The sequence below is a fragment of the Eschrichtius robustus genome, chromosome 10 (genome assembly GCF_028021215.1).
Source record: "Eschrichtius robustus isolate mEscRob2 chromosome 10, mEscRob2.pri, whole genome shotgun sequence".
In the NCBI taxonomy this organism is placed as follows: domain Eukaryota; kingdom Metazoa; phylum Chordata; class Mammalia; order Artiodactyla; family Eschrichtiidae; genus Eschrichtius; species Eschrichtius robustus.
This window is the reverse complement of record NC_090833.1, coordinates 33004965-33019915: the sequence shown is the minus strand read 5'-3', so window position 1 is coordinate 33019915 and position 14951 is coordinate 33004965. Positions and strand designations below refer to the sequence as shown.

Sequence of the window (14951 nt, the reverse complement as noted above, 5' to 3'; positions counted from 1 at the left end):
TTGCCCTTGCCAACATGTAATTGTAAAGTTTGATTGGACTCAAGGACATATGTGTGCTTTGTTGTTTCATGAGATCCTAGTGATCTGTCACTCATTCAGCACTTTTTGAATGTTGCTGTGTACCAGGCCTAGTTCTAGATGTGGATCATGAGGGAGAGGAAAAAATAACAGTTATGGTAAGCAGTGTAGGCTTTGGGGAACACTTAATCTTGTTGGAGAGCTTAGTGAAAGGTTGTGTGTGTGTATGGGAAGGTGCTGGTGATAATTAGAAGACTTCCCTTAAGTTGAGTATAAAGATCAAATAGATAAAAGTGGGCATGGAGCTAGTGTTTCTCCAGTCATTTCTGTAGCCAGTTGCCTGTGTGATTGGAGCACATATGTATTGTTACCTTGCTTATGAGAAAGTACCCTAATCCTAGTTAGAAGATACATGTCTTTTGGGGGTTTGCAAAGGAGAAAGGAATGTCTGGCTCAATACAAATCTATTTCCATTACTCCATTACCATAAACTTACCCTGACATTTCCAACCTACAGTGAGGAGGTGGTAGTATTTTCACATTGCTCCCCAGTCGGGGGAATATATGAATGCCTACTTTTGGACTGATAAGAATAAGTATAACCTTTATAAATTTCAGTGTACTTTGTTTCAAATGGGAGGGCAAATGCTTGCCTTACATTGATGAAATTGCACGTAACAGTTTTTCTATACTTGGAAGCCAAAAGTTTTAGGAAAAAGCCTGGGTCCAAATTTCAACATGTTTGGCTCCTACGTATGTGTGCTTCTCAACAGAATTTGGAACTTCTCAGATTAACAAAGAGTTTGGTTTTTTGAACAGAGCAAAGAAATTGTATAATTATAATAGAATCAGGAATGTTATTAGTACAGAGAATATGGGATAATTTAAAATTGTTAACCTTGAGAATTTTTTCTGATAGCATCTTTTCTTTTCCCCCCAGCATTACAGTGTTTCTGCCACCTTTGTACAAAAGACAATTTTACTTGTGTCACAGATGGGCTCTGCTTTGTCTCTGTCACAGAGACCACAGACAAAGTTATACATAATAGCATGTGTATAGCTGAAATCGACCTAATTCCACGAGACAGGCCATTTGTATGTGCACCATCTTCAAAAACTGGGTCTGTTACTACAACATATTGCTGCAATCAGGACCATTGCAATAAAATAGAACTCCCAACTGTTGGTAAGTTGTTGTATAAGTTTTTTCTTGATACTACAAGAAAAGCTCTTAGACTATGATTTTAGAGCTGGAAGGGATCTTAGAAATTGTCTACCCCAGTTTATTCAGTATAGAGGCAAGAAGTAACCTGTCCAAAGTACTAGAGTTATAAGGGTAGCCAAGATCCTGACTCCTGCGTGTGTGTTGTTTGAGAAGGTGGTTCCAAGATACTTTCTCTGAGGTCTGTTGTGCCTAAAAGGGTAGCCTCCTTTAGAGAATCCTGATAAAGCCCACCATAGCAATATGTCCTCAGAGTATCCCTACTTTGTCCTCAGAGTGAAATTTTTTCCTTGTATAATGCTCCAGCCTTTTAAAGCAGTCAGTAATGGGCGGGAATTGAGAGCAGCACTGAACAGTCCAGGTGCCTTCATTTTGTAATATCACCTTGCCTTATGATCTTTATGTATAAATTATTATATACGATTTCTAGGTTTTTGGTCCTTCACCATAGTTTATATTTTAAAATGTCCTGGAAGAGCCAGGGATTTGAAAGCTTCATAAATGCTTAGGATTAGATTAATTCTAAGGTTCTGGTTTAAGATGCCAGTCTGAGCTCATCTGTTTAACTCTTCTGGCACTTTCCCCAAATCCAAAATACCTACTATAATAATCAAAGGAATACAAAAATGAGGAAAACCTGTATTAATGCTAAGAGAATTAATGGAAGAAATGCCACCCACATGCCTATAGTTGTGAGGAACTCTGCAGTTTATAGTGCAGATTGTAACAGACTAGTGAAGAACTGACTAACTAGGAAAAGAAGTAGGTGAAAGACCCTCTTGCAGAATCCCACCAATACCTTAAGCTGAGGGGCTGGGTGTGAGGCTAGGCTACAGGGGCAAACTCTCAATTCTCCTTTAGGAAGCATCTGCTTTCAGTGCTCACTTTCCACTCAGAGTTGGTCTAGGCATCATGCTAATTAAAGTAGGAAGCACTGCTGTAGCTCAGAGGAAAAGGGCCAGTCCTGCCAGTTGTAAAAGGAAGGCAGTCCTCCACCTAGCTCGAGTGATAACAGCAAAGTAAAACCAAATCTTCAGCATGATAGAGAAGGTCCCTGTGGCAAAGCTCTGTCAGACTGTAATTTTTCTGACTTTTTTTAAAAAAATTTTTCTGACTTTTTTTAAAAAAATTTTTCTGACTTTTAATAGGTATCTGCAATTCTAATATGACAAGGTGAATGATAATTCCAGAATTCCCCATTTCCATTGTTTGAAATGGCTTGAAATATCAGAATGGAGACTCACAAAACCTTATGAAGAGCTCACTTTATTTTTAATGCTAAAATACACAAATACCTCATTCCCAGGTCCCTGATAATCAGACAGCAAAAAAATTTACCAAATGGAAAGATTCCATGGTTCAAAAGAAGTGAACTGAACTGGATAAATGAGAGTAGATGTCATCCTATGAAATACACTTACAACATGTTAGGGAAGAACTTTCAGACAGTCCAAGGTCTGTTTTCAGTTGTTCACAGTGAAACGAGAACATTTCACAGTTGTTAAGATCGCTTTCAGATGAAAAGCTCAATTGATGAATTATTTTAAAAAATGCAGTATTGAAAGTGAACAGCAGACTGGATGTTGTAACTTTATTGTCAAGTGTGAGACAAGCTTAAAGCAAGACAAACTTGAGAAATTGTGTTACAATTCAGAGAAAAAGACGGTTGGTGAGCAAATTAAGAGACATAGAGGACAGATCTAGGTGATCCAATATGCTTAGCATGAAACCAGAAAAAGGCAAAAGGACAGAAGAGAGAAGAAATACTATGTAAAATTAATGAAAAAATACTTAACCAAATATATATAATGAAAAAACTATCAGTTTTCAAGAATAAAGAAAAATTGTGCACACATTCAGCACAAGTGAACACTGGTTACCTATAAAAGGAAAAAAAAAGTTCAGATTTTTTGCTTTTTTTAAATACCAGAAGGCAATGGAATATCATATATTGCTTGTTACCCAAAATTCTTTAGATGAGCCAAGATTTTTCATATATAAAGGCAACAAGCATCTTTAGATAATTAAGTATTCAGTGTATAAGGACCCATATACTCTTTCTGAAAGGAATTACTAGAATTAGGAGTCTTTATCATATGAAATCAATCCAAATAAAGATCTCAAGAATGATAAAGATGTGATGTGAAAGAAAGGGTGGTGAGCCATGAACCAGCACGTGTCAGAATGAATGCCAAAATAGTTGTAATTAATGTTTCTGAAACAATGCAAATTGTTAATTGTTAGAAGAGGTTATAAAAAAAAAGTCTTTAATTAAAAGTCTAAGTGATTAAAATAAACTAGAAAGTATACACATGCAAACTCTATTAAAAAAAAGAGGATATATTTTTGCATGAAAAAAAATTGGTGGAGATATATACACAGGTGAGTTTGGGGGGGATGGTGAGGCTGTAGTTCATTTTTTAAAAAATTTTGCTCATCTGTATTTATACTTTTTAATTTTTTTTCCTGCTATGAGCATATACTAGCCTTGGAATAAGAAGATAAGCTAAACTACTTTAAAAAAAAAAAAAGAAAAAAGAAGACAGTGACTTAAGAAATATTTAATGGGAGTTGTTCCAGATTATTGGTTCTTCTATTAAAGATCTGAGAGGGCTAAGTGGGGTGGGGGGTGGTCCTACAGTGTTTGTGGTAGCTGGCCTTGTTATTTAGGGGATGGCTCAAGACTTCAGGAAGACTAAGTGGATGTTGACAGAGCTGGTGATCATAAAAGGAGAGCCAATGGGAGAAGATTAAGTGCTTCACTTGTTACGGGTTTGACCTCTATGAGCTGCTGTAAAGAGGCTCTGACTAATGGTGGTAGTGGCCAACTGCAGGAAATGTGGAGGATTTAGGAAATTGTGGATGCCGCCTACAGTGTTATTGTTGTTGATGTTTATTTCACTTGAGGCCCTTTTCCAGGAAAGCCATCATCTGGCCTTGGTCCTGTCGAACTGGCAGCTGTCATTGCTGGACCAGTATGCTTCGTCTGCATCTCACTCATGTTGATGGTCTATATCTGCCATAACCGCACTGTCATTCACCATCGAGTGCCAAATGAAGAGGATCCTTCATTAGATCGCCCCTTTATTTCAGAGGGTACTACGTTAAAAGATTTAATTTATGATATGACAACATCGGGTTCTGGATCAGGTAATGTATTTGTTTTTTTCTTTTTCCTAAGATGTCTTTTTAAAATTAACTGTGTTATTTATTAGTTGGCTAAGCCAGTTGGCTTAGTATGTTAAAACTTGGGATAGTGTGAATACTACTCCAGCGTTGAACCTAATAAAGGTCTTTAAGCTAGGTCTGTATCTGACCACGGCTAGTTTAGTAAGGACAAATAGAATTGACTGACTTATTTGAGCAGTAAAAGTAAGTCACCTTCACATTTGTGTAACTTTGAAAACATTCTCACCTTCTCATGACTCTGTGAGAATAAAGACAGTTATTCCTCTGTAGCTGAGGCCGAAGTTCACAGATGTTTAAATAATCTGCAGTTTACCCATTCTCTTCAGGACTGTTTAGCAGCTTTATTTTTGTATTGAAAGCAGGCATGACAGAGAGTGTGTTTAGAATTGTGAAGGTTATTTGCTTTTTCAACATTAAATTGCTGTCTCTGGCTCAGGCCTAGTTTTTTATTAAACTAATGAATTTTTAGTCATTTTCTCACTTTAGAAAAAAGTCTGACCACCTTTTTATTTAATATAGCTTTATGGATCCATGGCCCTTCTGATATTTGCTTTTCTCAGTTCTCTTTGATTTTTGTGGGATCAGAAATAGATTATCTAATTACCTGAAGCAAATTCTGGCATAGCAATCAGTGCTTCATATTTAAATCAAAAAGGGATTTATTTTTTACTTTTTCTTACATGTGCTTTGGAAGGATACTAAGAGAAGAAGACTCCTATCCTCTACAGTATTGTAATTTGACACTTAATTCCTAGCCAGGAATTAAGAGATCTAGATTCCAGTGCAAGCTTTGTCACTGATTGGCTGTCTGATCTAGGTTAAACCATGTTTTCTCCTTGGGCTTCTGTTTCCTCATCAGAAATATGGGACAGATACTGCTGATAATAATACTTAAAGTGGTTTGTTAGGACTTTTAAATGAGATGTACTGTCCTTTAAAAAGTATAAATTAACTTCAAATAAGGGCTAGATTCACGGATAAAAAGATTTAAAAAATATGTATAATGAAAATTTCATGAATTTTATAATCAAGTGATTAAAGGAACTTTGTTTTTTTAAATTAATTAATTAATTAATTTTATTTTTTGGCTGCGTTGGGTCTTTGTTGCTGTGCACAGGCTTTCTCTAGTTGTGGCGAGTGGGGGCTACTCTTCATTGCGGTGGCTTCTCTTGTTGCGGAGCACGGGCTCTAGGCGCGTGGGCTTCAGTAGTTGTGGCACGCAGGCTCAGTAGTTGTGGAGCACGGGCTTAGTTGCTCCATGGCATGTGGGATCTTCCTGGACCAGGGCTCGGACCCTTGTCCCCTGCATTGGCAGGCAGATTCTTAACCACTGCGCCACCAGGGAAGTCCCTGAAGGAACTTTAAAGCAGAAATTGTGACTGGGGAAGGAATATGACTCTGAAGCACAAAATCACATCTGATGATAAAGAAAGTTCACATAATGACAAATGTCTTTAAGGGAATGAAGGTATATTCATGTATATGTATGTATGTTTATTCATTTAAATATGAAGAAACTGATTTCATGACATGAAGTTTTCTTCTGTAGAATTTGGCCGTACGTATTCAGTAAGTGAGTTCTGCCCATGACTGCTAGGATACATACAGGCTTACAGTGGAGCCCGGGTCTCTTAAGGCAGCCTTAAGGGATCCCTGTGACTGTTGTGAGGAGGGAGGCAGTGACTGGCTGGATTGAGATGGAGCAGCCTTATACTGAAGATGTGACAGTCTTTGGGCAGGAGTGGTGGAGGAGTGGAGAGAGATTATTTTAGGGTTCCCCTTTGATTCTGAGTTAGTTCAAAGGGTTCCCAAAGAATATCTGGCTCATTCTAGAAGCTAACCTGGACCAAAAAAGTATGATAAGCAGGGGCCAAAGTCACAGAAAATTAGGGTGGCTTTAGATCATTTGGTATTAATCCCTTGGACCTGCTCTCTTGTTGCCACACTTAACACCGAGGGAAATCAAAGCAGCTCATGCCACTTGGCACAGTGGTATGTATCAGGCCTCAGGGAGATCAAGCCTACCTAAAGGATTAAAAGAAATTGCTGTCTGGATGGCAGTTTGTTTCTGAATAAGAATATATTTATTTACCTTTTAAGATACAGACATGAAGAATGGAATTGTAGTACAGAATGGAATTGTTCTTTTTCCATTTTATCTATATTTCTAGATCTGTCAGGGACCCAGCTCTATTGTCTGAAAGCTTCTCTCCCTCCTTTTATGCCTCCTTTTACACCCTGCAAAAACTTGCCTGCATTGTTTGCCAGCTCTGTGGCTTTGGGCAGTTAGCTGATGTCTCATGCCTGAGTTATTTCATCTTTAAAATGAAAGTAATGAACCCTGCCCAGTGTACGTTACTGGATTGTTGTGAGGTTCAAATGAAACGACATGTTTGTGTGAAAGCACTTAAGCACTTGGTAGACTGTAAAGTTATATCCAAATGACAGGTGTTATTCTTATTGAAAAGATATTTGGAAAAAAATCTGATATACAGTATGAATTTGCTGCATTGTACAAAAAAGCTAGTTTAAGGCCTCCTTCCCTGTCATAGTTTATTCTGTGTTAATGGCTTTCAGATTTATCCAGACAAAAGCTGTCTTCTGTTGAATGACAGCAGAAAATTCCATTGCTTTTCCTTCTATTTATTATAAGCCTGAATGCCATTTCATGAATGGGACTCATGCCTCTGAGTAAGTCAAATGTCTGTGTATAATATCCTTTTTAGTTCTTTCACTCATTGAGGAAAAGATAAAACATTTTATGTTATGAATTCGAATGTTTATTACTCAGTACTATATGACCATAATTTAGGAAAGGCCCTATCTCTCCCTTTCAAAGACTGTACTTTTAACTTAGGAATTGCAGGGAGACAATGGAGAGATGGGTTCTGGCACCTAGCTCTAAACCTAAAGCTAATTGTATCCCTGTTGCATTTATTTGAATCACAGGTTGTGCATGTGCCCATATTTAAGCTGTCATTAGATTGCAAAGTATGTGGGAACACGCAAGTGTGGGCCAGATTTATTTATTTGGTTGTGCTGGGTCTTAGTTGCGGCAGGCAGGCTCCTTAGTTGTGGCACATGGGCTCCCTAGTTGTGGCACTCACGCGGGATACAGCTCCCCAACCAGGGATCGAACCCGGGCCCCCTGCATTGGGAGTGCGGAGTTCCATCCACTGTGCTACCAGGGAAGTCCCCTGTGTGCCAGTTTTTGAGAGTGTGCGTCTCTTAGGCCAATGTTTATTATGTCTCATTCATGCTTATGATCTCTTTAATGCATGCATGTCCTTCAGGTCTTATTTCTGTTGTTCACTGCATGTAAAGGTGCTTGGACCCTGTTTCCCTGTTGAAGTTTTCTCTCAAGCAGTTCTAAAAGGTACAGAAGTAAAGCAGAGAATATAGAGATCTGAATTAGGCCTGTTTATTTTTGTCTTTAGAAGAAAACTATTACTTTTTAAAAAATGCTCAGATTTTCATGTGGGTTATGGTAACCAAATACAGATAATATGATAAATCTAGATTTGATTTTTAATTCCAGTTCTGCATCTAGAATCCAGTTGTGAAGGGGAAGACAAAGACTTTCTTTGTCCTGTTAGGCTTTCCTGACCCTGCGTGAGTCCTGAATGTGTCAGGCATTTTCAGACTTCCCATTTGCTATTCCCTTTCTTCTTTACTCCCTGCATTTCTAACTTCCAGATCAGCCTCCTGAAATGAACTCTTAAGTATACTTTAAATCTTTAAGTACATGGTGTGGCCCTGTTCAAAGGCTTTAAGAAAATTTAGTAAGCTAGTGTCTACTGTAAACAACATAATTAGGAATTGGTTATTCATAATACAAAAGAGCTCCTTGATTTAAATAAGGATTTTTCACAGATTTATTTTTAACCAGCAGTCTCCTTATAAAAACAATTGTTTACAATTAGACTGCTAACTACTTTGCAGGAAGTAGGGAGGATGGATAGAGCAAGGGGAAGGAAGGATCTATTTGAGAAACTTAAAGATGAAAAGAGACAACTTAAAGGTTTAACATTTGGATTTATAAGTATTTCATACCAGAGAATCAAAGAGACCAGATAATTTTATTTACTTCCATTAGTTTAATTTGATCTAGCAGGCAACTCAAGATAGCTTATAAGTGACACAAATTTATATGTATTAGACTGTATAAATAAAATACTGTAGAACATGATGTACACTGATATTTTGTGTCAGTATAATTTGACAGTTCTTAGTCCATGGGGAATTGGAATAGTCCCAAATATAGTGTTACTTAAATTTTGTAGGTAGTTAGTAAATACTTCTATGTAAATGAAATAAGTGTGGTAATATTTAAAACTATGTATTTTATAGTAAGGCAAGTTCACTTGGTGAGAAAACTGCCAATGTCTCATCACCAAGGTAAGTTACTTGGCATCATTCCTTAAGATATTAGTGTCGCCTAGGCAGCCAGTTCCTGGTGCGTAAATTGGTAAATTGTTTGTCTTGAAATGGTTTCTGTGATAATTTTTACTGATTTATTAAAAGTTAGACCAGAATTTACTTCTACATTTCTTGTGCTTACACACTTTTCTCCTCCCATTTGTAAAACTGTTACCAGACTCATCTTTCTGAAATAAGATTTTTAAATTATTTCTTTCCTTCCATGAAATGAATGGAAATGTTTACTAGTTCCTCTTTCACCCACAGCTCTCATTGGTCATCTTGAGCCGGGCATTCAGTACTCTTCACATTCTGGTGCAGCTTCTCTTCTCTTCTCTTCTACTGTTTTACTACATACATCCTTTTTCTGCTTATCTATCTAAGCTGGTTCCCTAAACATGTATCAGCCATTTGTTTCTTCTACTTTTGCTTGCATATTCCTCCTACCTAAACACCTTACCTCCTTGTCTTCTTCTTTGGTCCTATCCCTTCTGTAAAGGACAGTCTAAATCCAGCTTATCTTTTAAAGCCTACCTTGACTCTCTAGGCAGGAGTTTCTGGATTCTTTTATTTTATTTATTATTTTCCTTTTATCATGAATTATTGTTTTTGAAAATTTACTCTATCTTTCCTCAGTGAGATTGTAAGTTCCTTTAAGGAGTTAAACCTTTCTGAGTCACTCTTTTAACGCCTATCGTGGTGTTACAAACAGGTACCGATATTGATTGTTTGTGTCGAATACTATTTATTTTTATCTTTAGGTTTACCCTTGCTTGTTCAGAGGACAATTGCAAGAACTATTGTGTTACAAGAAAGTATTGGCAAAGGTCGTTTTGGAGAAGTTTGGCGAGGAAAATGGAGAGGAGAAGAAGTTGCTGTTAAAATATTCTCCTCTAGAGAAGAACGTTCATGGTTCCGTGAGGCAGAGATTTATCAGACCGTCATGTTACGTCATGAAAACATCTTGGGATTTATAGCAGCAGACAATAAAGGTCAGTAACATTTGCTTCTCCTTTGAGTGTAACAAAATATATTTAATCCTTTCCACAAATAAGACTATTAAACATTGTCATATTTGATGAGAAATGGATGTTTGCCATATAAATTAGACCCATTAAGTAAAATAGAATATATTAGAAGCCTTTAGAAACAGGAACTTCTTAAGGATTTTCTTGACTTTTGACACCATGTTCCTAAACCTCTAAATTGCTTTATAAAATGTAAAGAGCTATTTTAAAAAAGAAAAAAAAAAAAAAGGTTACATGCTTTTGGTTTGGTTTGGTTCTGGGAAGTTAGTTAGTTACTGAGGATAGTCATAACGTAGAAAAAAAATTTATAAACTCTGGTTGCCCAGAGTTTTGGGATGATAGGCTAGAGCTCAGATATGTTTCCTTTTAATCTCTTCCTGACCATTAGGGCATTCTAATATTTCCTAATGACCTTATGTATAGGGAGAGTAAGAATAACTTCTCAGTGTATTCTGTGTTTAAATCGCTAAGGGCTAAATAGATTAATCTTTTAAGTAAACTCACTTAAATAGAGAAATGGTTTCTCCAAAACCACCTTGCCCTTAGTAACCATGTGGACCTTTTCTTGCCTGTGGTACACAGGTGCTTGAGGCCTGGGGGCAGATCAGATGCTGAAGCAAGTGAGGAAGCCATGTCAGTAGACAGTCAGCATGAGAGGTGACTGTGAAAAGTGATTTCAGACTGCACTTCATTTACTTTCCTGGCTTCAGTTATTTATAGTAGTGCCCACAATCCTACCTTTATAGCTTTTGTCAGAGGCTTGTATTGGGTTGGCCAAAAAGTTCATTTGGGATTTTGCGTGAGATGTTACAGAAAAACCCAAACGAACTTTTTGGCCAACCCAGTATTACAACTCGACTCTCATCACACCCACCCTGAATCAAATGCATTTCCCACCTTTCCTATTTTTTTTAAAAAAATGCTATCATTATCTTTTTTAAAGGCCATAACCATAGTCATCTTTTTACTTCTCTCCCTTCCCATTTTCTTCAACAATATTTATTTCTTTGAAATATTAACAATGTTTAATCTCAGTTTGTGTTCATGGGTGATTTTGATTTTTCTTTTTGCTTCTCTGTATTTTCAAATTTATTTACAACAAACATTTATTACTTGTTTTTTTAAACATTTATAGAAAATTTCCAGTATATAGAAAAGTAGAGAATAGTATAATGAACCCCCATCACCCAGCTTCAACAATTATCAGCTCACTGCCAACCATATTTGAGCTCTGATTCCACCTACTCTGCCCCCTCTGAATTATTTGAAGCTAATCCCAGATAGCATATCTTTTCATCCATAAATATCTCAGTTTGTATCTTTAGATTATGGGGAATCTTTTTTTGTGAAACATAACCATACTACCATTGTCAATTTTAAAAATGCCATCAAATATCTAGTCAGTTTCACATTTCTGCAGTGGTCTCCCCCCCCCTTTTTTTTTTTTTTTAACAATTGGTTATTCACTTTAGGATCCACTGCATTGGGTTGATATTTATCTCAAATCCCTTAAAATCACTAGGGTTCCCCTTTGTCTTTTTTTTTCTTCTTGCAGTTGAAGACACTGGATTGTTTGTCCTATAGGGCTTATCATATTCTAGATTTGCTAATTGAATTCTTATAGTATCTCTGAACTTGCTCCTTGTATAATTTGAAAACTGGTAGTTAAAATTAGAGACTGAATCTGATTATTTTATTGGTTTCCTGAAAATATTATATACTTTCTACATATTCTTTCTATTGCATCAAATGAGGAGGTGTGTGTGATTATCTGCTTTTTGTGACTTAGGGGCGGTGATGGATCTAAGCAGGGATTATCAATAGATACTACCAATTCAGTACTACTTAATTTAAAAACAAATAAACAAAAGCAGTGATGATAGTCTGACCAAGTCCTTAGTTTTCACTTTCTTCTGTCTTCGACACCATTTAGCTTCTCCCCCAACCCTTAAAACAACCTTTGTATTCTGTGACTCTGGACTTTCTTATTTCTTAATAGGTGTTTTTGTTTTCTTAATACATATGAAGGCTCTAATTCTACAAATAGTAATTTCTCCCTCAAAGAACTTACCCACATTTTTGCTTTCAAACTCAATGGTAGGTAGTGGTGACTTTCAAATCTGCATTTTGAGGTTCAACCCTTACCCAGGCCCAGCATGTTTTAGGCTTGTTCCAAGTTGTAAACACACTAACTGACACAAAATGTTCCTGCTGCTGTGCCCTGAACTCTTCCCTTTCGCTCAGGCAGCAGCCAAGCTGGTACTGTCATCTGGAGGTTACCATGGGAACTGGCAACCCTGCTGGCTCTTCCCTACACCTCCTTTCTTCTTTGTCAGGGGTTAATGGACTTTGCCTAGAACCTAGCCCCTCCACCCCCTATTCCCGTTTTCGTTATCTTTCTCATACTGATTTAGTTAATTCCACCTTAGACAACCCTTTATGTGGGCATAGCCTCTCATATGTCCTTCTTCCTTCCACCTGTCTTGTCAGTTACCTCAGAAAACCTCCCATTCTTCCATCTTGCTGTGTTCCTATTTATTTCTTGTATTTGTGAGCCTTTCAGAATTCAGGTATGGTTAATAAGCATGCAGATAAAGCTAGTGATGTACCTGTATCAAGGAAAGGTATAAGTTTGAACAGAATCAGTTTACAAAGTTTATGAAGAAACAAGTTGATAAAGAACTAGTATCATGAATATCTAAATCCTTTCGAAAATACCCAGAAATCTCCTCCAGAATCTTCTGAAAACATTTCATTCCTTAATTCTTTTCTAATCAGAATTGCTTTCTTTCAATTAACAACCTTCAAAATATAGAAATTATTTTATGTCAATCTGAGTTTTTTCTTTTGTTTTACAACAATGGGGAAGTTCTTATGTGCCATGCATTGTACTAAATGCTTTTTAAAAATCTATTATCCTATTTTTAAAATCTTCTTAGTAGTCTCGCAAAGTAAGGTATTCTTGTTGTGTAAGAGAAGGAACAAAGGCTCATTGGTTAAGAAACTTGTCTGAGGTCATGTAGTCAGTGACAGCCAGGCCCTGATTCCAGCCCAAGTCAGAATGACTCCAAGTGTGCATCTTTTACTGAATTGTCCTGCCTCCTAGTATTGTTGTAATACTTTTTTTGCTTTCATGATTTTGTGAAATATATGATTTTCCAGCTACTCCTAGGTTAAATTGGCTTTTGTGGACCAGCCTAGCCTAGAAGCCCAGCCAGAACCTTTACCATGATTCTCATGGGAACTTACATTTCCAATTCATGTCCTGGCTTACAAAGGAACTTTTGGAAGAACACATATTCCTAGTTGTTGAGGTTCAAAATCACCTTGTGTAAAACTGGATTCAGTCCCAGCCTTTTCTCCTCGTGACATTTTTAGCTCCTGTCTCAGCTTCCCCGTGTGTCAGTGATACCACTATTTTTATACTTTTCTAATCTGGAAACCTTGGAATTGTAATCTTTTCTGGCTTCTTTGTGAACGGTATACACAGTCTGTTTGTCATTAAAGCTTGCATTTCTCATTTAAGCTCCCTTTCAGTTTGTCCAATAATATTCCATTCCCACTATAGCCACACTAGGTTCCAGGTACTTCTCATCTTCTTCCCTCCCTCCTCCCTTGTTTCCCTCCCCCCTTCCAGAAACAATCGTTGAGCACCTAACTTGAACCAGGCATTCCTCGAAGCATTATCCCAGCCCTGCTACCATCTGTGTGGACTCAACATCACCATTTTTGAACTATGATTCCTTCTCTCTTGAATGGGATTAGTTATCCTTGCCTTATCTCAAGATTAAGGGGCTTACTTTAAGGATCTAAAGGATACATACATGAAAGTATAAGAAAACTGAAATACAAGAAAATATGAAAGAAATATATACAAATTTAAGGTACCAACATATTGCAGTTGTGTGATTCAGGATTGAGAGTAAAAAGTGATAACTTTTGAATAAATCATAAATGTTCTATAGCCCATCTGAAATATTGTTATTCTACTTGGCAGACAATGGTACATGGACTCAGCTCTGGTTGGTGTCAGATTATCATGAGCATGGATCCCTTTTTGATTACTTGAACAGATACACAGTTACTGTGGAAGGAATGATAAAACTCGCTCTGTCCACAGCAAGTGGACTTGCCCATCTTCACATGGAGATAGTTGGTACCCAAGGTAACTCAAAGCAATCCTGTTATTTTAAGCTTTAAATTCCCATGGATCTAATGTCTGTTCAGAAAATTTTTGCAAGAAGTCAGCTTAATTGGAGATATTTAAAATGAGTTTTTAGATGAGAATATTTTACCTTTCTGTTGAAAATCTAAGGTGGAGTTATGAATCTGGGAATTTGTTCAGAGATTCTCCAATCATTGTTAACAATACTGATATTTTTGTAAGTTCTTAAAAGTAGTAGCATTTAGTCTTTCTTGTGATTTTTGAGGATCTTGATTTTGGAATTTAGTTTATGTGCAGTACCATATGAAATGTGAAAAAGCTTTGTAAACATCAACATGCTACATAAATGTTATCTGGCTACCTAATAATTATATTTGACCCTAGGATAAGGAGACTGCATGAGACAGTTTTACAGTTGAAAAATTGAATACTAAGTTTTAGTTATGAAATTTTTATGCTTTGATTTTTGTGCCATATAAGATATCAGATGCCAATATATTCTCTGCTCTAATGATTATCCACTTGCTACCTGATGACTCCCCCACTCCCAACTTTACAACACACAACACACATGCTGTTTTACTATCTCAGCCAGCCATCTTTGTAAATTTTATTATTGTTGATTATAATAGCTTTATTGAGTTATAATTTACCCATTTGGTATACAATTCAGTGGTTTTTAGTATATTCACAGAGTTGTACAGCTGTCACCACAATCAGTTTTAGAACATTTTCATCATCTTAAAAGAACCCTGTAGTTCTTAGCAGTCATTCCCCATTTCCCCCCAAACTCTTTAGCCTTAGGCAACCTCTAATATACTTTCCATCTCTATAGATTTGCTTATTCGGGACATAGCATATAGATGGAATCATACAATATGTGATCTTTTGTGACTGGTTTCTTTCTCAG

General features: G+C 36.8%; 1 protein-coding gene across 2 annotated transcripts in view; it reads left to right on the top strand.

Moving 5' to 3' along the window:
• The window catches only part of TGFBR1 (transforming growth factor beta receptor 1), a 67980-nt gene that overhangs the window by 33873 nt on the left and 19156 nt on the right, over nt 1-14951 (top strand). Inside the window, exons 2-5 of one of the 2 annotated variants that reach the window (XM_068551968.1) lie at nt 959-1204; nt 4160-4390; nt 9610-9840; nt 13874-14041. In XM_068551968.1, the coding sequence (XP_068408069.1) occupies nt 959-1204; nt 4160-4390; nt 9610-9840; nt 13874-14041 (876 nt within the window). Of the gene's footprint in view, nt 1-958; nt 1205-4147; nt 4391-9609; nt 9841-13873; nt 14042-14951 lie in introns of both variants that reach the window. The other variant, XM_068551967.1, reaches the window with a different exon arrangement.